Source organism: Carassius gibelio, chromosome B10, assembly GCF_023724105.1.
Source record: "Carassius gibelio isolate Cgi1373 ecotype wild population from Czech Republic chromosome B10, carGib1.2-hapl.c, whole genome shotgun sequence".
NCBI classification, from domain to species: domain Eukaryota; kingdom Metazoa; phylum Chordata; class Actinopteri; order Cypriniformes; family Cyprinidae; genus Carassius; species Carassius gibelio.
Window position 1 is genome coordinate 17,468,611 of NC_068405.1, and position 20,398 is coordinate 17,489,008.

The following is a 20,398-nucleotide window of genomic DNA, read 5'->3' on the forward strand; positions in this document are numbered from 1 at the left end:
TGGAGATGATCCTTCTTAATGGAGTGATACTTTATGGGCCCCGAGAGAGTCCGGAAACACGTGACAATCGGGGTGTATGTGAACGGAAGGATGAGAGAGAGACAGAGAGGGAATGCAAAAGAGAGAAAGGAATAAAGCAAAATGAAGGATAAATTATGATGGAAGAAGAACGCTAGATTATAACTGAACTCTCGTCTGTTTCTTCCAAAGATCTTCTTCAAAGTATAGCAGCTCATCCACTGTTCCCAAATGAGACTGAAAAGCTGGAGATCTTTAGTAATAAAACCCAGATGCTTCAGAAATGGCCAGCACAGACCTGAAAACTACCAGAACCCCCCACCCCTCCTCACTCTCATCATTTTCAAATCTCCACCAGATGGAACCAAGCTTTTTCTCCTGTCTGTTTTTCTGGGAGATGGTTTAACTTCATCAAGGGAGAATTACCCAGCAGATGTGTAGAGCAAGTTAAGCGTGACACGTTAAAACAGCCCACAAAGCTTTGGTGTGGATTAAGAAGAACAACAAGTCTTCCCGCCTTGAATGCATAAAACTTGCCCCGAATCTGGAGCTGGAACAGAGGAGAGCCGAGTGTAGTGGTTTCTGATCTCTAAACCAATTGACATCTCCTTTGTAAGGATGTGCTCTGTGACCACCGTGATGACAATCTAGACCACTTTAAAAATTAACTTTACTTCAAGGAGGACTCCAGCCATGATTTACCGAAATTCAGGTCAAAACATGCTCTATATACACGTTAATGCAATTCATGAAGTAAAAAAAAAAAAAGTCTACTGAAAACTTCTTGATTTTTCTATGGTCAATTTCAATCTTTCGGTTTTATCTGACAGTATTTTTTTACTTCTTTTACAGTGTTTAAAAATATCTGAGAATTCATAAATCAAGGTGAATTTACTTAACAAGCACATTAAGTTAAGGTCTTAAGTCTTGTGGGAAAAAAAATTCAAATAACAATTAAGTAAAAAAAACTTTATAGATTTGTATTTTTGTTACAGGTTGAACTAATAGTTTCAAGAGAATTGTGCTGAGCAAGTTAGTCTAAATTTAGCTACCTAAATAATAAAGCATTTGGTTCAATGGCACAGAATAATGCGGTGTTTCAAGCAGGTTTTTGAGTCCATAAATCACGACTTCAAACCACGACTTTGAACGCAACTTTGTAGCGTTCCAGGCAAGTCACGCCAAACTGCCTGCAAGTGCAAGGAATTGTAGCAAGATTATTAATTTTACTACACAGTTATATTGTCCAAAAGTCTATTTCTCACCATTTACCACTTGCATAATCACCGCATCCGTAGACAATATTATCTGTAGGGGCTGTCAATGTTGTTTTGCGGGATACGTGGCATCAGAGTGCGGAACTGGGAGTACAAGTACAAGGGAGTTCAAGCCTGGTATTTCACGGGTTTGACTACGGTTCCAGTGCACTTTCAGGGCTAGAATGTTGGAAAAGCACGGATTACAGGTTGTCTGGAACGTGACATAACTCTAAGTTAAAGTGACCGTCACCCCAATTTGTAATCATTTACTTACATTCTTCTGTAGAACACAAAAGTTGTTTTGAAGCATTTTGTCCATACAAAACCAACAATAAACCTCATTGACTGGATGAACAAAACCACTCCGAGAAATCCTTCAAAAATATATTTTTTCCTGTTCCACAGAAAAATAATGTCATAGAGGTTTGGAACAAAATGAAGTTAAGTAAATGATGACAAAATGAGCAGGAACAGAATTTTCATTTTTGGATGAACTCATTTATGTGCAATGGAACCACATGCTTGCAATACATGGGCCAAGCAAACAATTTTCAGTGCCAGGGCACAAGCTGACTATTTGTAAACTCAGTAGTATGTTTTTGGGTTGGTTGGACCACTGTGTGTGAATAAACAGGATTTTGTTATGTGAATAGGTAAACAGTACTTGAAAGTCAAGAAATAGATTTCATTGTAAAATTCTTTGGTTAAGCTGTGGAACAGAGCCCCAACTTCCACGTGGTCTCTTTGTTCCTGTAGTGCAAAAACTGACAGCTCTGAAAAATGGCAGCCATTTTTACGTCTCCCCAATATCTTGATAAGATGACAACTCAAAACACATTTGGAGAATAACAGGAACTTCTCCACTTTTGCCTTGTTTTCTTTATCCTTATTCTTCAGTCAATGTAAAAACTGTATTTGAAAAGAAACTTACAAGGGGCTGCAGAGGTTATCGATTATAAGGAAAAAGAACATTTCATTGGAAAAGTGAAAAGGGAGCCAATAGAGACTTCACACCAAAGCAAACTACTCTAAATTTAAAAACAGCTGGAAACAGTAGCCCAGCTATTAAGTCATTGACGATGATTGTCCGCCAACACTTTCTTGGGTCTGTGAGAACATTTTTTTCATTTTTATTTGATAAAGAGTTCTTGTCAGCAGAGCTAAAGGCTTGGCAGACGTAGGCCTGATGGTTTCAAAAGAACATGTTCCTGAAAAACCTGGAATCTATTGTATGAACCTCAAAGTATGATTCGTATTCTCCTCAAGATCATATATTTGCAGACTTGGACATCTAGTTTTTCACCAAAATGATCATAAATTCAAGTTTAACTTGCAAAGAAGTGCATGGAATTCCAAATAAACAGTTGATATAGAACTGGCTCTTCTAGTATGGCTTTCAGCAATTTTCTGATTCTCAATCAGACTCAGGACTCAAGGGAAAATCTGTTGGGCGTTTTTACTTTCCATAGAGAAGTAAACAAACAAACAAATATTTACAGTACCCTTGAGACATACCAGCATCGTTAGTGGGCCACTGGAGACTGGGGACTACCTTTTCTGGCACATATATATTAAGTGGCTCTCTCTCCTCTTTGCGGTGCAAGGCGAACCCCTGGCTGCCGACTTAAAACCATGGAAATTCAATTACAACCATTTAAGTGTTTCATAAAGCCATAGGAGGCTAGCCAGAGGTATGCTTATAAAACCAGGAGCAAGTGAAGGTGGCGAGTGCTAACGGTTCTGGGCTCTCCCTGTTGCTCTCTTTTTATTCTCCCTCTTTCCATCTGTCCCCCTCTCCTCGCTTAGAAATGCTGAATGGGTTACCAGGAGGACAATGACAGACAAAACAACAGCCCCAGATACACCCTTAAATCACAGCAAGTTGGCTGAAGTCCCAGACTAAGAGTAGGTCAATGTTTCTGAGCTTTACATACATCCAAAAGCTCGTAGAGAGACCCACACAGACAGTCAGGGTCACCAGCCAATGTAGAATCCACTAATAGATGAATGAGTAAAAATGGAGAAAGGAAGAGGTGTTGAATTTGCTCTATAGCTGGATTAAAAGAAAACCAGGCAGAAAGTGTGGTGTGCCTCAGGTCTCTGTGTTAGGGCCAATGTGTATTTTCTTTAAATCAAAGTTCTGTCATTGTTGACTCACGTGTTCTGAATTATTTTTTATTTTATTTTAATCTTGAAGGCTTTCAAGCTTCAAAAATGTCACAAAAGCAAGCTATATTCCATGTCTTCTGAAGCCATACAATAGCTTTAACTGAGAAACAGACAACAATGCAAGTCATTATTCATAGAAAATCTAATAAATTTGCTCTCCTTGGTGTATTCATGAGAGTGATACTTTTTTTAATGACTCCATTAATCCGTTTTTTTAAAATTTCCGGTCTGCTCCAAACAGCTATAATTTGGCTTCAAAAGTCATACAGTAGAATATAGTGTTTTCATGGTGCTTTTGCATGCTTTTAATCTTCAGTCCACATTCAGTGTAACTGTATGCAAACAAGTGAGCAGTGCATTGTTTTGTTAAAATTTACACTTTTGCATTTGACAGAAGAAAAACAAGTCATACAGATTTGTAAAGACGAGGGCGAGTAAGTGATAGCATAATTAGAAATGGAAAACCAGTCAAAAGAACACAGATTTGAGCTACAGTTGGCTGTTGGATGATACATTAATAGGCAAGAATTGGGCAACTCCTTGTGGTGACACGCTCAGTAATTTCTTGTGGTGTGATACAGCTTTTATGAGTCCTGGAAGGCATCCCCCAGAGGTTTCCAGCTTTCTCCGCAGGCTGCTGTAGGTGCTACAGCAACAAGAGGAAGCAAGACCACACAAAGCTAAAGCTAGTGGGAGTAGTAAAAGTAAAGGAGGAGTGTGTGCTAAAACACATAATGTTACCAGACAGACGAACAACCACAACTGCATGTGCTGTAACAGTTTAAAACCAGACCAATTGCAAGGTTTAAATTAAGATGCAAGGGCCCACCTTTTAATGGCTCCAGCACTGGTGCCCAGTGACTTTAAATAACTAAAACGATGTAGAAGTTCTGACATGCATACATCATTTACGACCAGGGCATCATGCCTCTATTTTTGATGGGTCATCAGTGGCAGTCCTTTAGACTACTTAGACACAGATAAAGCATTTAGAGATAGCGTTACAAACATAAAATAAAATGAAATCTTGTATTCGCTTTTAAAACCCACTTGGCTCAAAAATATGAAGGGGCATATGATGCTTCTGAAGTGGATTCAACTCAAATCCTATAAAACAAAAAAAGACAAACATGAACTTATAAAATCCTTCCCAATAGGGAAAACCCCCATAGACATGTTGTGTGAGAGGGTTATATTTAAGAGTGAAATCTAGTAAAATAAGCTGTTCTGCCAAGAGATCAGCCAGGAGAAACTGGGATCATATATAAAGCTATGAGAAAGGAGAAAGTTGAGAATCTCCGAGGACATCTGAATCATGCGTCCCTGCATAGAACATCACAGTTAAGAGGAGCAAACACTTGCCAACAGACTCTGGACAAGAGCACAGGGCTTCCTCTGGTGACATGACACAGCAATTAAAAAAAAAAAAATGCAGAAATACTGGGCACAGTATCAGAGCTTATCTCAGTGCTTCAACTAGTCATTGACTTCAGAGAAAGAACAAGGAAGAAAGAAAGAGGGAGATCAGAGGTAAGGAGTAAATGATGATGAAAAACCTTAGAAAGAAGAGATGGAAAGATGACCTAAAGAAGGTTTAGGTAGGGTGAATGAAAGAATGGAAGATAGAAAAAAGTATCAATAAATCAATAGACAAATCAACAGAGATGAAAATTGAAAAATGTAAAATTGATTTAAGCTTTTTTTTTTATAAGCATTAAAGAGTTTGGGGTTGGTAAGATTTTTAAGTTTCTTATGCTCATTAACGTTGCATTTATTTGATTAAAAATACAGTAAAAAGAGTAATATTTTGTAATATTAATATTTTAATTTCATATTTCCAATATTTATTTTTTTTGTATTATCATTTTATTATATTATAAAATGTAATTTTTTTCTGTTGTGGCGAATTTTATGAATTACATACCCTTCAGAAATCATTCTAATATGCCAAGCAATTAAAAATGTTTTTTCTTATTATCACAATTGAAAAAAATCTGATTCTTTGATGAATAAAACATAAAAAACTGACTTTTTTTTTTAAGAAAGGAAAAAAAAAACATTTACCATCACTGGCTGCGTTAATATCAGTAATTTCAGTTGGGTTTGAAATACAGCAGCCATCTGTTATCTTAGAATAATTGGTGAATGCTATATTACTGACTGGGTGGGCATTACAGTCCTAATGGATGAGGTGTAACACACTTCCCAGGCCTGAAGGAAACTCAGCTTATTAAGTCTGATGACTTATGGAAAACAAATCGCTCCCAAGATAACAGCGAAAATGTGCACCCGCGCTGCGATGCAATTACAAGGAGCACTATTACATAAAGCTGTTGAGACAAACCAAATAATCAGTCTTTTTCTCCGAAATTCCACACGTCAGGTGCAGCAGCGGGATGTAATGGGATGTAATCTCTTCATCTAGACTAGTCAAGTCCAGTAGTCCGTTAATCTGTTTTTCCCTCCCTCATCCATAAATCAATTCTGTATTCGGGTCCGCAGGCTTCGTTCCCATACCTCTGAGAGCATAGGGTGGTCCCCTTGCCAGAGCAGGCCGTTTATGCTTTGCCAAAAACAATTTTGCGGTTAAGATGTGAAAAATAAATCGGGTTAAAAAGTGGTATTTTTCATAGTTGAGACACAATGCATAAACCTAAAATGGCACCTAAATATATTCAAATATAAACCACATTTTTGACGATTATGCAGCCGCCTGCTTCGCATACAGAGTGGCACTTAGTACAGTAATAACCAACACATGTTTGCTAAAATTGCATTTTGACTTCCTTTATAGGAAAATGAAAATTACCAGTACAGTGAGTGAACTTTCATAGAGCTAAAAGACAGAAAACAAGATTCATTATGCAGTTCACTAAAGCAAACTTCCTTGAAATGGAAAGCGGATGCCGTCTGGCTTGGGAAAGATGGAGAGCTGGTTAAAGAGTTGATCAGTTCCAGGTCTTCTCTTGTCCCCAGTGATGTTGGTTTGGCGGTGAAACTAGGGGGACCAGGGTTCACGGCTAGGCAAACAAACACGGCGTAACGCTGGTTTGGATGGACTCACTGAGCCTGGTTTGTGAAGATGGGGCTTTTTATGGACGGCCGACAGGAGAAGGGCTCTCATTGTGCGAGGGACGGCGAGTATGCAATACATTGGCTTTTTCTGGAGGGTCCAGCTCACCACGCTGGGCTGACTCACTCACCGCAGGCAGGTCTGTCAGACAGGGAGGATGGATTCTGGGATAGCCTGGGAATAGTTTGAGCTATATATGCTGTTCTCTTGGGAGTTCTCTCTAACACTCATCAACTCCCACTTTTATTTACTCGTCTGATCTTAATTAAAAGGAGGTAGAGTAAATAAGTAAATATGAGCAGTCAGCCTTTTTGACTCAATGGGCTGCCTTCAATGGCAAACTGAGTTGGGATTTAGGTGGGTGTTTCTTCAACTAAAACCACCTTTGGCTTTGTGAACTAAAAACACTTTTCTTACTAAATAAGTAGCTTATTTAAATCATCTACTAATATTGTCTTTACATAAATGTCATAATTTATTCTTAAAGTTATAAACATGTATTATGTATGATCACATTTAGCAATAGAAATATATATTTTTTAACATTTTGGAATAACATTTGTGATTCTTTTTTTCCCTCTTGCCATGGCTAATTTCACAACTAGCATTCTATGCATCCAAAACACGGACAATTCAATTACATTTTTACAAAACTTGTGTAATCCCATGTAGGCTATCTGTAATCAAATGCACATTTAAAACTGGAATATAATGTAATTTTCACTTACAGTACATGTAAAATTTAATATAATAAAATAAAGATTTATTTTGGATCATTTTTAATCCAAAAAGTTTACAGACTGCAGCTTTAATACGGTTTAGGGGAATATTTCAAGTGGAAGCTGTGGATTTTTTCCTCCAACTCTCTGTTTCTCTCAGTGTTTGGGCTCATCTTGAGGTGAGCAACCCATGGTGGCAATTACATTTAATGCTGTGTTGATCTTTCTTTCACAGTGCAAAGTAAATCGAGGAAGATAAAAGTGCAGTCATGGAAATTTGAATTCTAACAGGAAAACACTAAGTTAAGAACTGGAAAAAAAGAAAAAGGGGAAGAATCGTGAATGAAGGACATATGAAAAGGGAATTAGTGGGGTAGGGAAAAAAACAAGAAGTGACCAAATCACTCATAGATGAACACGTACGAGAAAATACCACCACATCTAACGGAGAGAGTCATTCCCGGCTCACACTCTGAGGTTAAGTACACAGTCTGATGGAGGTAAATGCTGAATGTGACATATGGAAATTCCTGCTTAATATACACAAATAAAGCCACTTAGCCTGAGCGATTAATCACACTGAAGCGATTTTGTTCACAAAGCGCTGTTGTGGACTTGCTAACGCTCGCATGAAGGAAAAATGTTCACACAGGAAGTTAGGTATGTAATGGTAGTAGTTAACTTCTCATACAGGAACCAGTGGCCTTTTACTACATGTGTGATACAGCGAATGAAAATGTGAGTGTTGGCATGCATATCTCCTCTCTCACCTAAAGTTCATATGGTTTCCATCTCAGAAAAGTCATGTTAGATAACAGTCATGACACTAATGGCAAGCAAGAATCTCTCACCTCTTTATAGCTACAGTTCACATGCACCTGAATGTCTTCAGGGAATAAAACATATTGTACACATAAAGCTGCACACGGGAGGTTTGAAAACGCATTTGACTATTTGTAGCACAAGCACTAAAGGGGCGATAACATTAGCAAAACTGCAATAAAAATATGGTCTAGATGTACTGCCAGTGCAGAAATTTTAGAAACACAGCTCACAGAGAAGCCATTTTCATCCAATCAGCTTTCTCTGTATGACCTGATGTAAAATCTACATGGGTAAATCTTTGTAAATGTATGGGTCAATTCATTTTTGCCAAAATAAAAAAAAAGTGACATTAACCCTCCTGGACATTAGTACAAAACCTCCAACTCACCTATCAATCATTGCATTAAAACACATTTTTTACACTTTGTCAGTTGTGTGTGGCTGACTGTAAAGTCTTTCATTGTCATATAATGTTTTATAACCAAGAACATCAACCATTTGGTTGAGATATCACATTAAAATCTTCAGTAAAGTGAAACATTTAATAAATAAAATGAATGTTTAAGAAGTTTTATCATCATGAATGAAAAAAGCTAAACGAAAATATTTTTGTCAATTGAAATAAAACTAAAACTAACATAACTATGAAAAACTACAACTAAACTAAATACACATAAATTTATAAATATATAAAAAAAGAGACTACAAGTAAAAAATTAAGTAACTGTAAATATGTAATAATTCATCATCATTTGGTTCTCTAAAATAAAATAAAATACAAAATAAAATAAAACAAACCACTTTAATTGTATTAATATTTTGAATCAATATTTATTTCTATATTTTAAAGTTTAAGTAATTTTGTTGTGTGTTTTTATTTTTATTTTGTATATTTAGTAATTTTTTTTTTTTTAAATACTCTATGTCCATATAGATTTTTTTAGCAATTTTTATTTTATGTTGAGTTATTTTATTATTTTTATTTCATTTTTTTTTTAAGTATCAAAATTGTTATTTTAAGTCTGAGTTTTAATGAACTATTGTGGAATCACAGGCTGACTATCAGTACCTCAACAAGTCCAAAAGCTTGGAATGAATAAGTGCAACCAATGCCTCCTAATCAAATGCTACAATCACAAGCAACCAAAATATGTGTATTCACATTAAAATCTGATTTAAATCAAGTCATCCAGCAGTACTGATACTGCCAGGTTTCCTGGATTTGCAAAGAACAGGGCACAATGCTAGACCTTCATCATTCCCACCCCAAATTCCCCAATAATCTTCAACCCTCTCTGGGTTTAATTCCCAGCGCTGCCCTTCCTGCTGAGCTCCTTGCCAAATAAGATAGCTCACTAGCCTGGCAACTGAGTGCTAATTGTAATATTTATTTCACCATTCTGTTTATGCAGCGTCTCAGGACGAGGTAATCTGTTCTTGGACTGCTGCTGTGCTTCAGGAGACTTCTGTACTTCTGCCCTCTAGGGGAAGATGAGCCATTTAGACAACACACAAATTCACACATATACATGTTAAATACTTGAGTTCTTCAGTTCTGAAATCCCCAGTGATTGTGTCCAAATCTCCAAACCAGCATTCTGGATGATCCATATGAAAGATATTAAACAACAGCAGCACATGAGTGTTTGTTCTGCTGCCAACAAGAACAAAATCTAAAACATAATGATGTTTAAAAGCCAAATTCACAGCATTCCAGATGTTGTTGTGACAGTTGAAGGAAGTCTCGGCAGCGGCCTAATGAATTAAATACACTCGTTATTGAACATGAATGGAGAAGATGAAGTGAAAATGTCTTTTGTTTTTCTTTTCTGTTTTCTTTTTGGTACAGCATGTTTAACTTGTCCTCCTTGACTTGTAGTCTAAGCCAAAGGAAGTGAACTAGCCAGGCCTGACTACCTAAAAATGATAGCTTTTATCTCAGTTTGAAGAGCTTACTGGCAAACATGCTCAATAATGCAACAAACACAGACCAAACCGCACAAATCTCTTACCTTTCTCCATTACCTTCCTAACTCCGTTTCAATAAGTCAGGTTTAGGGTCACGAGACACCAATGAGATGCATTTCTTAAAAGCCATTCACACAGAACACGTTTTTTATAGATCTGTTTGAGTTTGCATCTTTTTACAGTGACTCATGTGATAAAAATGCAGCAATTTTTAACCCAACAAAGCCTAGTGAATCATATTTGATTCACAAGTGTATAAGATATATACAGTGCACAGTACAGAAATAAAAATACAAATACAATAAAAAATATTATGGAGATGTGTTTATAAAACTAAGCGTTAAAATATCATCTTACTAAGACATATTATTGGGAAATATAGAGTGGCAACTAGTGTTAATTCCGTTAACGCAAACTATGGCAAAAATTTTTGTTCAAGCCTTTTTCCCCATGACTAAAATGAAATCAACAAGGTCAATAAAGGATAATGGTGATTGTATCAAAATGCAATATCATTGACAACAAAAGTTGAGACTAAAATTCAGAAAAGAAAAACATAACCAAAATCTCTTTTTATTTTCATCGGGGGGAAAAAAAGAGACAAAATATTATCGCTAACTGATGTATGTAAGCTTTCATGATGATGTAAGCTTTCATGTATGTGGTTGCCAGATATCAAGAGTTCAAATCCTTAAATCAGAAGCCCCTTTCACACATTCAAACATTGCCGGGTTCAGTCCCGGAAAAAGCTCTGCGTGAACAAAAGCCAGAACTGATGCCGTAAAGGGTGTGTCGTAGTGATGACGCACGTTATCGTGAGACTCTTTTACCAGGTGTTTTTAAGGCAGATCAACGTTTGCAACAGAAAAAATATGTGCAAACTGTAATTAAGCAGAGATCAGTTAGCTCCTCATTATCCGCGCTGAAGCGGAGATCGTTCGCCAGATAAAGTGAAAGTTAATTTACCTAGCGTTTTCGACTCGTACATTAGATGTCACATCTTGATGTCATGTGTCATTACGGGACCTTTACTCACATATTCGCATGCACATATTCCAGGTAATCACTGGCTGTGTGAAAGAGGCCAAATCTCGTGACCCGGGAACAACTGCCGGTACACATTACCTGTGTATTTTCTGGAATTGCAGTGTGAAAGGGGCTAGAGTTTCTCTGTTAGAAGAATATGTTTTTTTGCCTGGTGTTTTGCTTAGTTTTTGCAATCTGGCAACCATGTGCATGCGCTTGCTCTTCATTACAGAAGTGTCGACGATGACCTGAAAACATAAACAAACAAGTAAGCTGGAGTTTAGCAATTTTCATGTGAGATGTTTGGCTTAAATGAATGTGTCTTTCAGTCTGTCTGTGTTCTGTCATGAAATCTATAGTTGGCAATTGTGGTTGCTAAATAGATGCACTTGCTCAACCACTGTTGTTTTAATATAGAAAATTGTTGCCATTTGGAATTGTGGCACTTGCTATGAAGAATTTCACAGTTAGAGTATTTTTTGTTTGTTTTTTCCAGTTTTCATTAGTGCATATCTAAGTCTTTTATATTAATTTATGTATTGAATAGCCTATAAAAAATCAGTACAAGATGATGTAAAATATACCATGTGAGACCACATTCTATTAATTTGAGCTTTATTGGTGAAAGTGCAATACTTGAAATTGAAAAATTTATATTCTGATTAATGAAAACAATAAATGCAATTGTAATTTTAAGCAAAAATATGTTTTTATTAAATTTAACCATTATACAGGTTTTCATTGACTAAAGGACTACAATGCTCAACTAAAACTTGCCTAAAAGAAAAACTGGCAACTGATGGATTTTATGCAAGTAGTCTACTATATGCAAACGTTTAAAAAATATTTTGCCTAAAAGATCAAAAACTGTTCTGTTTCGAAAACTCAGAAATGTAGTTTTTCCATCCCACTGCCTTGTGTCTCGTGTTTTTAAACATAAACATGTCCAGTGTGAATAGCCCTTTAAATTTTCATTCATAAAGTATGTATTCTAACATAAAAAATTGCTCCCAAAATCAGTTTATTCATTGAACCAGAATCTTTAAAATCCAATGCTGTTTCCCTGGCAATATATTACCATAAAGTAGTTCTTACAGAATGCAAAAATGCTTAAATAGTACAAAAGATATTGAACAAATCCAAAAATATTGCACAAAATTATCAACGCACCAAGAAAAAATGTATTGTTAAGATGCATTGTTGATGGCTGTGAATCTGTTATAAAAGCTCAGCTTTGATGGCTACAGCAGCAGTGCTTTGAAGGGGATAGATTTAAAGACTAAACATCTCTGAAAAAGTTGAATGTGCTGACAATCTCACAGCACGCTAAACCACAGCACGTTGTCAGCACACTAAAACCATCAAAAAATGATTCCTTTTAAAGCAAAAATGAAAATAAAAATAAATAGTTGTCCATTTTGACTCATCCCTTGTTGCAATGGTGCAAACGGCAAAGATATAGATATAAAAAAATAGAAAATAAAAAAGCCCTTGAAAGCTTTTATCACTGTTCTCAACTCATCTATCAAAGACAAAAGTGCCCGGGCGAAACCCCGCTGGCCACCTGACATTCTTCTCCCTTCCTCCCATGACACAAGGACTGCATAAAAACAACATCCAGTCAGCGCGCTGCTTCAAAGCAACTAAAACACCCCTCCTTTAGTTCTCCCTCCTGCCTGCCTGGATCGTTTTCAAACACACACAATTTAATAAAAGATAGACGTTTAATCTCCTCCATTCCAGAACAAGAGCACCGCTGTGAAACCCGATCTCTGCTTAGTCTCAGCAGCCGGACACACAGAGCCACCGCGGCTACGACTAACGAACGGAACGTATTAAAGACGAGAGCCATGGAGGCACAGACCACAAAAACAAAATAACAAACAGGATTTCACTTGCTAGTTTTTCGCAAATCATATTAGGTAGGAAAAGCAAAGGTCAATTTTATAATCTTCAGGGGTCGGCGAAGCAGCTTAGTCCTATTTGGATAACCAAAGAGCGTGCCGGAGCGGAATACATACAGCGGGCCTTGCCATCGGGATTGAAATAGCTAAAAGAAGAGGAAATTACGAGTATAGCGTGACTCAAAGGCAAAGCGTCATGCATTCTCCGGACAGTTCCTCTCCCAAACTGGAACACATGTGCAAACGGACACAGAGGCCCAAACATGAAATGAGTTACAGCTCATCTGTTTTGCTACGTAGCCATGTTAACTAACATTAAAAGCCCAATCGGTAGAGTTCAACAGACTCAAATGTTTCAAAATGTTGAGTTCACTGAGCTCATATGGATCGTCTTGACTCCGGGTGAGAGGCTTCCTAAACAATGACCTTAAAAACCGCTCGAACGCGGTCGACATACCGAGATAAGCTCTATTAACTTGCCCTACAGAGAAACACTGACAAGGTTAATGAAGATTTCTGGCAAAGGTGCAAAGCATTACATTCGTTCTGATCAAGCGGATGTGGAATGGATATGGTGGACGACAGGCAGTATGAAGAAAAAGCTGCGGAGGGCATCTTGCAGTCAGACTACAAATGGAGGCATAGATCAAACATGACAGATATATAAGTTTTCCCCTCAGAGTTGGCTGAGTTTACATATCACTTCATACCATGCACACAGCTACATTTTTGTTCTTGCAACGTGCGTGCTGCTCGCGTGGGTCAGAGACGGAACGATTCGGTTGACCTCCTTGCAGTCTATTCTGTATTTTTCATCTCCTCTTTAATTTGGGGCAACAGCTGGAGCGCAGGAGGCTTGGATTCCATTCCCAGATTCACGGAGGCATGTTAATATTGCACTTAACCAGGCAAACTGATTATATTCAAGCTGTTTACTTGTGACCAAAGCTGAAAATTGGATTTGAGCTATGGCTCATGAGAGTCATTTTGTATGACGTACATGCAAGTGGATCCCACAAAGTCCTGTCAACAGTCCTTGAACTTTAGCTGAGGAAAAACTTTTTTTTTTTTCTATCTTTTTAATAGTGCAACCAAACCAATGATGAGATAACCAACCCTTGTTCACAAATCTACTTTTTCAAAATCTAAAATTGTAAAAACTGTATTAAAAAAAATAAAAAATACTATGTATAAATCAAATTTAGACAGACAGACAGACAGATAGATAGATTTGTATAGAAGCTACTTGAGGCCTCCTTGAAGTTCCAGTTTGAAGACCCCAGTCTACTTATTGGTCTGTGTTAACAAAAACACCAGGAAGTGCTTTTGTTGCGAGTTACAACATGAAAAATTTCTAAAATATGGAAGTATTTTTCTTAAAACACCACCTATTAAGTCACTGACTAATGGGGCAACATCCAAACCTTCGGTTTCGGACACACCCTGTGTAATGAGTTGGTGAGCCATCTAGATTTGTAGAATGGAGCATGGTGACATTCTTACCTGGGCGATGTTTTTGTTGAGCAAATAGACACCGTATTCGAACTGGAAACGCTCTCCTCTGGGGTAGAGAGGGAACCTGCAAACAAGAACAGCAGAGAGGCATCATGAGAAAGAGTCGCAGCACTCACCTTTGAACCGTTACACATGGTTCCCATATCAAACACAAAGCGAAGAACATTTTTTATGAGGTCGTAATCAGTTCATAACTTTGCACAGGACAACCTCACACCAAACAACGAAAAACAGCAGGTCATCTGGATAAACAGCTAACCAAAAGACCAAAGCCTGAAACTAATAACTGTATTTACAATCCAACATTCAGAGTCAGGAATCTTTCAGTGTTTAAGGGTATTTATGTCCTGTGAAGTTAACCGAGCAATGATGATGCTCCAAACTCTTCACAAACTCCGCAAGGCAACAGGCTCTTTCTGACGTAAGCCATTTCAGCAGATGTTAAGAGACTGCCTGGAGCTCTGCAGGTCTGGTTCTGATCCGCTTCTCAAATGCATGTCTGAAACACAATCTATTATCCATTAAAATCATCAATCTGGCTTGTTTCTTTCGGTCAGTTCTCATTTAAACCACAAGCGTAATCATGATGCAGAGATGGCCGAGCGGCACACAATATCAATGTCTACATCAGAGCAACGTATAATGAACTAACCAGTCAAGATTCACAACAGATGAACACACTGGACTATTATTGTAATTCTGGAGGGTGCACACTGAAGCGTTTACTGAGAATTTAAGACTTCACAAAAAAGCTTTTATTATTAAAAGTTGTGCCAATATTGCCAATACAATAGGGTACACGTTCCAGATATCACTGGAAGTCTGTGGTGTGGATGACACTCATCTTTAGTTGATCCATTCATCATATTGAAGCAATACACCAATATAAACATTGACCATTAGCCAATAAAATATGAACAAGAACTAAATTTGCACTTCTAAAAAATAAATATAAGTGCTTGCAATGCACCAAAAGAGTCGTATTAAAGTTCAATAGTGTCAAAGTTATCATAGTTTTAGGCTTCGGTTTAATGTCATTAAAATAAAATAAATAAATAAAATAACAATAAATAAGAATAATAAATAAAAAATGTAATTGACTGAAACAAGAACTAGATCCAAAAAGAAATATAAGTGACTGCAAGGCACCAGAATAATAGCATTAAAGTACGAGCAGGTATTAGGCTTTAGTTTTCATTTCATCCAAATAAAATAAATGAATAAAACCAAAATAAAATATCAGAACTATATTTACATTTTCATAAGAAAATATAAGTGTTTGACAGTTGCTAAAATAGGAAAAAAACATTTAAAAAAACAGTAATGTAACTGAAGTACCATGGATTTTAATGCTCACTGTTTTTTATTATTTTTTTTTTTTTAAATGTTCTTTTATTTTATCGTATAGTCAAAGTGGGAATTTCAAGCTTTAATCTCATATTTTTTAAATGTCTAAAATGGATTTAAAAAAAATGATTAAATTTTTATAGCCAATTGTGGTAAAGAACATTAAAAACAGAATATATGAGGAAGATCAACATCCAATTGTGTCTGCAGTTTGTAGCAATGGCCACATTTATTAAAAAAAAAAAAAAAAAAAACACAGGCAGACCTCCTGCACCCAACATCTTATTACTTTTACTGGAGAACATGGCCTGAAAAACCCAGTTGGAAAGTCCCTCTGAGAAAACTTCAGATGGGTTCAACACACAGACAAAAAGACAACTCGTGACTATTCTGCACCCTCCTCGAAGAAGCTCCAACTAACACCTGACATAACTGCAGCCCCGTAATACCAGACTACCACATAACTGCCCTGTTATTAAGAGCTTACACGGAGGGAGAGAAAGAGCGAGAGAGACACAGAACAAGAAGACGACAGAAAGCCTCCAGCTTAACCACCTGTGATCAACAAAAACATCACCACTTTAACCACAAAGCTCTCCTGACAGCGCTGTCAGGCTTGTTAAAACACCGTGTGTGTGTTTTCAAGACTCCATACCTGAGGAATGCAGTTAGAGTCACACGATTGTGAACGCGCGACGTAGAGTCATTCATCTTTTATTTTCACAAAACAGCTCAGAAGGAGAGGTCATGGACTGGAACCGGTCTGGGCTCACACACTGTAGCCTACGGGCACTAGGTACCTTCAACCCAGAGGTGTGAGTGATCTTCCGGAAGTTCCTCTGTAATCCGTGAGGCCTTTTTGTCAGTGGCACCTAAGACTTGGCTTTTAATCGCGGAAGAGTGGAGACAGACCCCCGCAATCACCTCTACTTCCTGTCTTAACAATTCTGTCTCTTATACACATACACTCTCACATACGTCCTGTCCTGTAAGACACAGGGGGGAATAATCTTGAAGCAGATGCACACTTAAACTTGCCCATTCACACACTTCAGCATGTCATTCATGTCACTTTGAGCGTCAAAGAACAGAACAAGTGCAGTGTTGCATTGAAATCCACGGAAAAACCCAGTGAGCTTCCTCGCTCCATTCAAAGATGACATCCTAACAACAATAGAAACTCACATGTCAAAACAGCAATACTGGCAACGTGACAAAATACCATAATAAATGTATATAAATATAAAAAAGTCAGTTTTAAAACTTTTTATATGACCTAATCACCAATAAATTATTTAAAAAATGTCAAACAATTTGCAATAACAAAATTTTTCGAAAAAATGACTCACACCAAGTCAAAAGCTGCACTGACTTTCAGAAAAATGTAAATAATGTAAACGTATAATAATATAACATTATTTACATATAAAAAATTATGTTGCATTTAGAAATATCAAATATGCAAAATACCAGTAGACAAAACAAAATGTTTATAATAAGTATGAACGCTAAAAATGTGTATTTTAATTTCCTCAGAACAGGAAAAAAACAATTAGTATTAAACTAACTAAATTTTTCATTATAAACATTCCTTACAAATGGCGAGCCTAAATAAAATTCACTTTAAGTGAAACTGAAATTACAGTACTAAATAAATTAAACAGACACTTTTAATCCATATTCTCTCTCTACATTAATTTGTTCAGCACTTTTTAAGTTTTTGGAAAATAAAAACCTGTTGCTGACACATAAATGTAATCCAATAACTTGCCAATAATTCTCAATAATTCAATAATTATTAAACTTTTAAATCTACATTTTTTTTATAATACTTTTAAAAGCCTACCTGGGGGGGTGATTTAAGCCTCACAGTTAAAGTAGTTGTAACCAGTACTGTTTGAGGCACTAAAAAAACTTTTAATTTACAGTAGCGTCATTAATTGTGTAATTGGACTACACTGGTTGTGATTCATGTTTTTGGTTCATTGTAAACAGCCAGTTCATTGGAGTCATTCTTTTGTGAATCAGACTGCACTGGTATGGTAAGGTTCTTATTCACTAAAAACAACTGCCTGGCTCATAAAAGTAATTCATCTGTAAGTCAAATTAGACTGTACTGTATGTACACATAAGACAAATGTTTATATGATTTGTTCACACTTCATTCATTCGTTCTGTAATGGGCCTACACTGGCTCATTAGAGTGATTCTTTCAAAAATCAGATTACACTGGTTATGCTGGTTGGTTTTTATTCACTAAATAGAATTGGCTCAGTCATTCATGAATCCAACTACATTGGAATCGACTCGGAGTCAATCGTTTGGGAATAAGACATTTCTCTCAGCGCTGTACATTTTTTATTCATTAAAAAGGATTGGCTTATTCGTGGGGGAAATGCTTTATGTTTCACGCTGTTCATTTAATAGCCGTGTTGCATCACAACACAAATGAGAAGTGCAAATTGAGCAAGAATCGGAATCGAACATCGCTTGGTTCCCGATCATATCCTTGCAAGCCACATCTTAAAAACATTCCATAGAAACAACCACAGTAAGCCAGCCAAAAATCACTCTCACACACAAATATACACCGTCACCTAACAGTGATTAATGAGCGCTCTCCGGTGTGTGTGTGTGTGTGTGTGTGTGTGGGTGAGATCATACTACTGTGACTCTGGTTCACAGAGCACCAGGAATTTCTCAAGGGAATGTCCAGTCAAATATATTATAACAGAGCAACAGGGGGCAGGAAGAGAGTATGCATGTGTGTGTGTAAGCATGTGTATGTACATATGAGAAAAAGTGTGTTCGGGTAACAGGACAGAAAGGGAGAAAAATGGAGAGGAAATGAGAATGGTTTTTATCACTATTGGAAATGTGAAGGATTACAGTGAGACCTGGAGAAATGTTCACTCTCACTCGGCGGAATAACACTTACATTCACCCCACACCTCACAAAATGTCACACAAAACAAGGCACACCGCAAATGGATGAGTTTAGCTGGATATCAGTTTTACAGTGTCCCATGTTGCTTGTCTGAGTGATAGTACTCCTTCTCAGAACTAGGCAGAACCATTATCTAGAAAAAATAATTTTAAACTGAATGTAAACTGAACTGCCCTTAAAACAATTATTGCATATGGGCCCTATCACGCACCCGGCGCAATGCGATGCAAGGTGCAAGTGTGTTTGCTAATTTCAGTCCGCGCTGCTCGCATTTTCCCGTCCAGTGCCACGTCATTTAATTGGCAAATGCATTTGCGCCCATTTGTGCGCCCATGGGCGTCCTGGTCTAAAAAAGAGGTGTGTTCAGGCCATTGCTATTTTAAAAAGAACTGAAAATAGAATATTTTTTTGTTATATAAAGTGCGCGCTGGTAGAAAATGTGCCATCTGCTTGCGCACTTTAACTTCGCGCACGAGCAGATTGGTTTCTTCTCTTGAGAAGCGTTCAGCTTTTCCGCCAACAAATTCCGGCATTAAAGTAGCAATCCATCATGGCGCGAGCGCATCTCGCTCTTAAAGGAGATGACACTCTGATTGGTTTATTGAACGTTATGCCCATTACTCATTAAGTAAATAGGGACAACCCATTCCAAAAATGCACCCTAGCGCACAGACCGTTTTTCTGTCATTAAAATAGCAAAAGTGAATTTGGACACGCCCTGAGTGCAGCTGCGCCATGTGCTTTACACTGGCCTAATGGTTAGAGGGTTGGACTCCCAATCGAAGGGTTGTGGGTTCTAGTCTCGGGCTGGACGGAATTGTGGGTGGGGGGAGTGCATGTACAGTTCTCTCTCCACCTTCAATACCATGCCCTTGAGCAAGGCATCGAACCCCCAACTGCTCCCCGGGCACCGCAGCATAAATGGCTGCCCACTGCTCTGGGTGTGTGCTCACAGTGTGTGTGTGTGTGTTCACTGCTCTGTGTGTGTGCATTTCGGATGGGTTAAATGCAGAGCGCAAATTCTGAGTATGGGTCACCATACTTGGCTGAATGTCACTTCACTTCACTTCACTTCATAGGACCCACTGTCTTTGTTTACAAGTAATACTATATATATATACACACACACACACACACACACAGACACAAGTAAAAATGCCATGTTTTCAAGTTGTGAAAAAAAAGATGTTGGTTAAATATCATTCAAGTTGCATAAAAATAAAGTAACCAAACCATTTTAAAATCTTAACCAAAAAATTAAAGATAGAATGTTTAAAAATTTTTATTAAATGTTTTTTTTTATTATAAAACTGAATATTTCTATAAAAAATATGCGACTGGAGCGGACATATCTCACCCCTCGCCCTCTCAGCAACAGGTTTTAGGGTGCTGTCAATCCAATTTTTCCCACCTTATGAATCTGATGAAAACCTCCAATATCCTTATATTAATATAGCAACTTTGCGTTCTTCATTGTCCCACCTCAAAGACAGGGGTTCATCAGTAGCAGAGCTGTACTTTTCCACTAAATGTTTGTGACGGGGCAAGACAACCGCAAGAACAAGCCTCCATGTTTCCACATTTGCTGAAACTTCCTTCTGAAGTATGATCTGGAATGTTACTCAATA

The 20,398-nt window shown here is 37.4% G+C and overlaps 1 protein-coding gene across 2 annotated transcripts in view; it reads right to left on the reverse strand.

The window, feature by feature from the left end:
* The window catches only part of uvrag (UV radiation resistance associated gene), a 96,672-nt gene that overhangs the window by 24,475 nt on the left and 51,799 nt on the right, over positions 1 to 20,398 (reverse strand). For both annotated transcript variants that reach the window (XM_052567237.1, XM_052567236.1), the window contains one exon: positions 14,465 to 14,540. In XM_052567237.1, coding sequence (XP_052423197.1) covers positions 14,465 to 14,540 — 76 coding nt within the window. The remainder of the gene's footprint in view (positions 1 to 14,464; positions 14,541 to 20,398) is intronic.